The sequence below is a fragment of the Oryza sativa genome, chromosome 6 (assembly GCF_034140825.1).
Source record: "Oryza sativa Japonica Group chromosome 6, ASM3414082v1".
In the NCBI taxonomy this organism is placed as follows: Eukaryota; Viridiplantae; Streptophyta; class Magnoliopsida; order Poales; family Poaceae; genus Oryza; species Oryza sativa.
The window spans coordinates 3,097,288-3,105,968 of NC_089040.1; the positions used below are offsets into that span (position 1 = coordinate 3,097,288).

Here is an 8,681-nt window from a genome sequence, read left to right on the forward strand (position 1 = left end):
CCACGATCACTATCTCGGCTGCGACTCAGAATTTTCTTGAACTGGTCAAAATATTTTGGATCAATTCAAATTTCTTTGAGTTTTGGTTAAATTAATTTCATCTACAAAATGAATATTTCTGGGCGACATTAACTTTACCTTGAGATCGATAGAGAAATCTCACCCAAATTTTCTCCCCCGGACGCCCGAAAAGACCTGATTTAACTCCCAACTATGGTAATTAAAAATGAGGATTGCAGATGGGCAATCTAATTAATTACAGCTAGCACTTGCCACAATATTCTTTGCAGACAATGATCGGAAGCTTTAACCAAATTTGGGCGAGCGTCCTGTGTAAGCTATGCCGTTGGAGGCAAGTCTGCCAAGCCCGTCTTGTTCAACCTTTCCGACCACACACTGCCATGCATGCATGTGTGCATGTTCATAGCAAAGGTTGCTATATTCTATAATGGATCAGGTACTAGCTTCTATTTCTTCCGTTTCATATTATAAGTCGTTTAATTATTTTCTAGTCAAAACTTTGTTAAGTTTGATTAAGTTTATAAACATCTAAAATATCAAATTAGTTTCATCAAATCTTACATTGAATACATTTTGATAATATGTTTGTTTTGAGTTGAAAATACTACTATATTTTTCTATAAACTTGTTCAAACTTAAAGAAATTTGACTATGAAAATAGTCAAACGAATTATAATATAAAAACGGAGGGAGTAGCTTGCAGCAAATGCATGCATTCCCCATCAAATAATTTTTGTTCTCTCTCTCTGTGTGAAGTTGATCAGATCTTGTTCTTCTTTCACATCACCAGCCGCCGACATAGAAAGGAAAGGAATTAATTCCTTTCTGTATATAATTATAATATTATAATTGTTATGCCATTGATTTATTGACACAGCTAGAGATGGTATCGGCTTATCTTGCCCGGACAAATCGAGCTAAGCAAGAACATTTACATAATAAGCAGGCATCAGATTAAGACAGCAACGCAGAATTGCAGACAGAGAGAATGCATGGAGGCAGCTAGCAAGCAGCCCCTGCCTGTTGGTTCTCTACACGGTTTCAATCAATCACCAGCTAATTGGCAGACATTCAAACAAATCGCAACACCGTAGTATAGTACTTTTAATTCGTCTTCGAGATACGACTTTAATCATTAATTGCCTTACCTCAACTTTATGTTCGGATTACATATCATGTAATATTATAAAAAAATCTAATGGTGTAATAAATGTTATAAAATAAACTTAGATGCATAGTTCCGGATATATGCCCCTCCGGTTTTTAATGTACAACACTTAAATTTTGGATGTGTGTTCGTTTTGAATCAAATCTGAAATAGTATGTTACTTTTAAAGTGCCTTTAAAGATAAAACAAATCACAATAAAAATACATATATTTTTAAATAAGACAGATGATCAAGCATATATTCAAAGTCAACAGATCAGTCATACATTATTAGAAGAGAATTTCTTGTATGCCCTTGAAATTTAAGTCAATCTTTTCTATGCCCTTGAATTTTACTCACTCTCTTGTATAGTTGTATACCTTTTAATTATGATTTCATCTCTTTTACATCTTTTCCGTTAGTTGACCGGTTCCCTTTAAAAATTAGAAGTTTGTGTACGAGACTATTATATTTCTGAGTTTGTTGTGCGATGTACTATTTACAAAAAGAAATTAGATGTGCAAGAAAAATAATATTTATTTAAAACAATATGTGTAGCATATTTTTGTGATGTAACATATTTGCCACCTATTGTATATATTATCTAAAAGAAATCCTATACAAGACCAATTGTTTTTTTTCAATTATAAAAAAGCCGCACAAGCTTTTTCATGAATATATTAAATTTTCTAAGTACAATACTTCCTCATAGAAAAAAACTTATAATATTATAGTCCCACAATAAATTACTATATTTCCAACGTTAGCATCCACAAAATTTCTAGGCATGTACAATTGTAAAATGACCTTTTTACAGGCATTAAACAGTTAACTAACGGTACGGAAATGGTATAAAACGGGTTAAAATTAAAATTCAGAGGTATATAAAAAATGAGCGATTAGCTAAACTTTTAGGAGTATAAAAGAAATTCTCTTACTGAAAACCAGAGGGAGTACTACATATAACCTCATTTTTTTACGGGTTGATAAGTTGCGGAAAAACCAACAAATTAGCAACAAATATGAGTAAAACTTGTATACATGTGTCTTCTTAGCGATTTAAAAATCAATGCTGAAAATAAATTACAATAAAATTAAAAATCTCAAGATAATCTCTAAAATGTAGTTTTAAAATTTAAATTTTGATTGCGACTGATAAGAAAAAAAAACAAATGATGGGAGGCTATATCAACTGTCAAACTGGCTAATTTAGAAAGACGACATCGAATTCCTACAGATTGGAGGCAGCAAAAGAGAGCCCGTCTCTGCCGGGTGCGTGCATGATGCTCGATCATATCCCATCTCTCCTCACTTCATCATCAACAAGAACAAGAGGAACTATATAGCTGCAAGATCTAGACTGAAACTACTATAGCAACTAACTGTACTGTAGCTAGATTACGCTTAGCTATAGCTGCTGCTGCATCTATCTGTAAATTCCAACTACGACGTCGACTGCTGCAAGCTAGCTTGGCCGGCTAGCTAGATAGCTAGCTAGCTCAAAAGAGAAAGCTTTGCGAAATAGGAGTAACTAGCTAGCTCTAGCTAGGGCGCCATCGATGCGTGACCACCGAGCTCGCCTCGTCCACACGTACAGGAAGACGATGCAGAAAGCGGCCGGCATGCAGTACACTGACCGAGCTAAGAGAGAGAGAGAGATGATATTATTCTTCTGCAGCTAAATTAAAGTGAAAGTTGGACATGGACATGGACATAGTAATTTTGCATGGCCATCATCTTGCCCTCCTATATAAAGCGGCCATCTCACTCTCAACCACAGCTCGATCCAGCAGCCCTGCACCACACACAGTTCAGCTAGCAGATCACCTAGCTAGATAGCTGCCTCTATCACAGTATATTTGCTCCCTGCAACTTGCTGCTGCTGCAATAGCTAGCAGCTGCAGCTAGTAAGCAAAACTATAAACCTTCAGGGTTTTTTGCAAGATCGATGGCCGGAAGTGGCAGGGACAGGGACCCTCTTGTGGTTGGTAGGGTTGTGGGTGATGTGCTGGACGCGTTCGTCCGGAGCACCAACCTCAAGGTCACCTATGGCTCCAAGACCGTGTCCAATGGCTGCGAGCTCAAGCCGTCCATGGTCACCCACCAGCCTAGGGTCGAGGTCGGCGGCAATGACATGAGGACATTCTACACCCTTGTATGTGAGCTCTACCATGTGTCGTAGTTGGTGCAGAGACCAGAAGTTATACTTTCTTTCATTATTATATTATAGAAAAATTTGTTTGGTACTTAACCCAAGATGACTTTAAAATGCATTAATTTGATGTTTGTCATGGTTTTTTGTGGTGTGTACCTGAAGGTGATGGTAGACCCAGATGCACCAAGCCCAAGTGACCCTAACCTTAGGGAGTATCTACATTGGTAAGCACACTAATGTTAAGCTAGCGCACTTGTTTTCATGCAATGATCAAAATAATCACTGCTAGCTGATTTACATACATAACCACATCTTGACTGCATGATGGGTTGATCATCTTAATTTGTTTGTCCACAGGTTGGTCACTGATATTCCTGGTACTACTGCAGCGTCATTTGGTCAGTATTAAACGATCAAATGGTTTAGATTGATTTGATTTCCCACTTAAATACATTGCAGTATAAAACTAACAGAGGTAAATTGTCTTTCCATACTATTGTTTGGGGGGGGGGGGGCAGGGGGCAGTGAGTTGTTGAGCATTTTCCCTCACTCGCGAGCCCCCAGTTTGCCGCATTAATTCCCCATCATCCTTCACCACCACAAAAAAAAAAGTGATTTGGAGAAGGATACGCTCCTCCAAATAATTTTTAACAAGTTCACCACCACAACGAGGCACCGACAACCGCCATGAGTCCACGCACCCTGCAGCTAGTCGTGCCACCAGCACCACAGTTAGCCACACCGCGAGCAATCCACGCCATCACTTGCCGCTGTGAGTCCACGATCACACGCCTCGATCAGCCAGCTGCCATGATATGTCGGCTTGGGCTTGGATTCTGCAACATACCATGTCCCCATCGATGGCACCACACTCTAATTCGCCAACACAACACTGAAGGGATCGGATCGGGAGGGCTAGCTCACTCAAGATAGTGACGGGATGATTCGATGGGAATTCCATGGGGAACAAAGCACAAAATCATTAAAATGTCCTTTTCAATTCCATGGCAAATTCCTAAAGCAATACTCTCTCTCCATTCTATAATGTAGGTTGCACACTCATTTCAAGATTCAACTTTCAAAACATTTGACTAACGATTTGTATAATATAAATTGAATTTTATTTGATAGAAATAATATTATTGGATTGATATTTCAATATACTTTCATATGGTTATAATTTTGTTACTACAAACTTTATAGTATATTAGAAATTATAAATAAAAAATTAGTTTTGTAGACCGTACATGCCAAGTTTGACCATACCATATTATGAAAAAGAGGGAGTAGTAACCTTGTTTATATTTGCAATATATACTCCCTCCGTTTCTAAATATCTGACGCTGTTGACTTTTTAAACATGTTTGACCGTTCGTCTTATTAAAAAATAAGTAATTATTAATTCTTTTCCTATCATTTGATTTATTGTTAAATATATTTTTATGCAGACATATAGTTTTACATATTTCATAAAAGTTTTTGAATAAGAAGAATGATCGTCAAATATTTAGAAACGAGGGGAGTATATTGCTAGTAAATTTTACTGTAAAGTCATGTTTCTTCATGTGTCTTTTTTAGAACATTTCTTCTTCATGTGTTCCAATCAATTTTTTCGATCTCCACCACCACTACCACAGTTGTATGTGTAGTAGCTAGCTGTTGCACATGCTCATGTTAATCTGAATCTGTCCATGGTTTTTTGCAGGGCAAGAGGTGATGTGCTACGAGAGCCCAAGGCCAACCATGGGGATCCACCGGCTGGTGTTCGTGCTGTTCCAGCAGCTGGGGCGTCAGACAGTGTACGCGCCCGGGTGGCGTCAGAACTTCAACACCAAGGACTTCGCCGAGCTCTACAACCTCGGCTCGCCGGTCGCCGCCGTCTACTTCAACTGCCAGCGCGAGGCAGGCTCCGGCGGCAGGAGGGTCTACCCCTAGCTAACGATGATCCCGATCGATCTGCTGCATGCTCACTATCATCATCCAGCATGCTATACATTGCAGGTTCAGACAATTGAAATGATTCTCGACACACAACATATATATGATGGTGTAATTAATTATGCAATTAAATAGCTGAGCAAGGCTAAGGTCTCTCATGAAGCTAGCTTTGCTCTATATATATATATATATATATATATATATATATATATATATATATATATATATATATATATATATATATATATATATATATATAGTGAAGTGTGCAATAAGCTGCAAGTATATAAGACTGGATTTAAGGAGCTAATTAACTAAACCATGCATCATGTATATGTGAGATGCAGTCGTGCTCTTGCATCCAAGGATACATACAGCATATGCATGCAATATTGGTATCATATGCAGCGGCTGCTAGCTACTCCTAGATCAAGCTATACAGCAGAATGTAAACATATATGTGTAGCAGTACTTATACGTAGCACATCGATCTGCACATGTTGGATGTAGCAAGAAATTGCTATGAAATATAAGTAGAGATGTGCTTAATATCAAATGTGTATCACATGTGAATCTATCAGCTGGGCATATATAGTGTCTCTTTCAGGCTTCCATCTCACTGTCTATCTCGCCCCCCACTGAATATGCCCAGTTTAAGGACAGGTACTACGTGCTGATGATATGATATGATGGTGAAAGGGACTACAGCTAGGGAGTATCAATCAGAACCCATGTTTTGGAAAAGCTGATACGGATCGATATTGATCATATGCATGCGTAGAAGAATTCATCGTCAGAAAACGCGTACGATTGGTCGTATGTGAAAGAAGCATATATATCTAGATCTGTAACTTTAAAATCCACTCTCCTATGATCGATCGAGCATCCATTGGTGAGTTATATGTTCAAAAGCATCGATCGAGATCGTCACGATTGGTAGTGGGTGATCGATGCAGCTATACTAGCTCCTTTTCTCTCCCAATCGTCGAAGATTCAGGCATTCAGCCAATGCTGTTGCAGGGATATAATTGTCTCTGTTATTTTTTATTCTGACATTGTATACATCGATAGTAGTCGTCAATACACACATGTTTTATCATTATATTTCAAAACAATATATTTTACAAAAATATTTAAAATACTATAGATCTATAGTCTATATGCAAGAAAGAGTTTTTCATAAGAAAGTGTCTACTCATAATTTTCACATTTTAAATAAATCCTGATACTTTTGCATTTATATATTAATTACTTAATATTTTCAGATTTTTTTTATTTGACTACACGTGTTCTACGCCTCATCTTTTTGACAATGGAGGTAGTATAGCTACAATTGGCATCTTTGAGCAATTACTGCTCAAACTTCTTTAAGTTTAACTAAATTTATAAAAAAATATAGTAATATTTTCAACATAAAACAAACATATTATCAAACTATATTCAATATTAGATTAATAAAAATAATTTTATATTTTAGATGTTGTCAAACTTGACAAAGTTTGACTTAAAAAAGTCATTCTTCTTTTCATATTATAAGTCGTTTGACTTTTTTCTTAGTTAAATATTTTTAAGTTTGACCAAGTTTATAGAAAAATATAATAATAATTTTAACACAAAATAAATATATTATTAAAATATATTCAATGATATACTTAATAAAACTAGTTTGACAGTTTAGGTGTTGCTAAATTTTTCTTTATAATATGAAACGGATTTGTAATATGAAACGGAGGTAGTACTTTGTACCTGATAATCAATGCAAATGTGTAGTGGTAACTGATCGCAATGTGTGACCACTGCAACTAATTAATAGATGGCCTCAACCTTATTTAGTTAATTAAGCATGGCTGAGGTTGATCTATTAATTATGTCATAAATACGAAACTACGTTTTGATTTTTTTTTCTAGTTAAATTTTTTAAAATTTTGATCAAATTTATAGAAAAATGTAGTAGCATTTTTCACACAAAACAAAAATATTATAAAAATATATTCAATGTTATATCTAATAAAATTAATTTGATGTGATGGATGTTGCTAATTTTTTCGATCAAATTAGTCAAACTTATTAATATTTAACTAGAAAAAAGTCGAAACAAACTTATAATATAGAATAGATATAGAATAGAGGGAGTAGTAATTTTTAGATCAATATGTAATCATCACTTTAATTAGTAACTAGCTAGGTAGCTAGGGGCATCAGAATCAGACAAACGGCTGAATTGAAGGTCCATCAATCGTTCGATTGTACGCAGGTCGATCGTCATGAGGTCATCGCCATACATATCTAACACAATATGAACACCAAAACACTACTGATTATGATGATTTAGTCTAGCTAGAGACAAAACGAAGAACCGGCGCCATTAGCCCTAGCTGCTAGGCCATTATGGCAGAATCAGATCATCGATCGATCTCATTGCTTTTGTTATCCTTTTGAGATCGATCGATCGATGTGATCGAGTGCTGTTGCCGAAGCACGAGAAAAACAACACCGAGAAAGAAATATTGTATCTACTACGATCCATGCTAGACCCTACACCGTACATTCCAAAAAAGGTCAATTCTAAGGACTCCATCGTTTCGCTTATCGATAGAACAAGAGAAACGGAATATTTGTAAGCAGAAAATAATTTATAAATAAAACTTTTATATACGTGTTCTTAACAATCTAAAAGCAAAAGGCTGAAAAATAAATGACGATGGAAAAACCCCAAAATCAACTCCAAATTTAAAGTTGAAAATTCAAATTTTGGCTTATAAACATAAGCATAAACCACAAGATTAGGCTCTAAGTTTAAATGTAGACCTAGCAAAAGTGGGCATTTTGGGATGGAGGGAATAGCTAACTATGTATACATTGTACGGGGGACGGAGCTAAAACAAAGTAGAATGTGGTTTCCCTCACTTGTTTTACTCTTCTTTAAATCGAGTTTAATTTGATACGGGTGTCTAAATTTATACTAACAAAATACATATATATATATATATGATAAAAATAGATAAAATATAGCTTAAAAAAATATAGTATCTCTGAACCAGGTTCTTGAGCAGCCCCATCTACAAATGTAGGTCCGCCCCCACCCCTGCGTTGTACTGACAAGAATATCCCTCTCGCCGCCACGGTTTTGCCTCGGCCCGCATAATTATACACAAATATTGGGCCGGCCCGTCACGTCATGGGCCGGATAGTGGTGGATTAATAGGCCCGAGTTGGGCTATGGAGTGGTGGATTATTGGGCCGATTTGGGCTGTGGCGGTGGGCCATCCGATCGGCCCGGCCCAGTTACGGGTAGGTGACCTCCAGTCCTCCACGCTGAGGCGGAGGCGGCGGCTTGAGCTCGCACACGCGGCGGCGCGAGGGCCGGAGAAGAGAAGCGAGCAGCGAAAGCACCGGCGACCTCGGCGAGGAGCCAGGCC

General features: G+C 37.0%; 1 protein-coding gene across 1 annotated transcript; it reads left to right on the plus strand.

Moving 5' to 3' along the window:
- Positions 1–2,965: 2,965 nt before the first annotated feature.
- On the plus strand, positions 2,966–5,414 carry LOC4340185 (protein HEADING DATE 3A-like). Its single transcript, NM_001421189.1, has 4 exons — positions 2,966–3,324; positions 3,487–3,548; positions 3,682–3,722; positions 5,030–5,414. The coding sequence occupies exons 1-4, from the start codon at positions 3,118–3,120 to the stop codon at positions 5,257–5,259; spliced, it is 540 nt and encodes a 179-aa protein (NP_001408118.1). The 5' UTR covers positions 2,966–3,117; the 3' UTR covers positions 5,260–5,414.
- Positions 5,415–8,681: the final 3,267 nt, after the last annotated feature.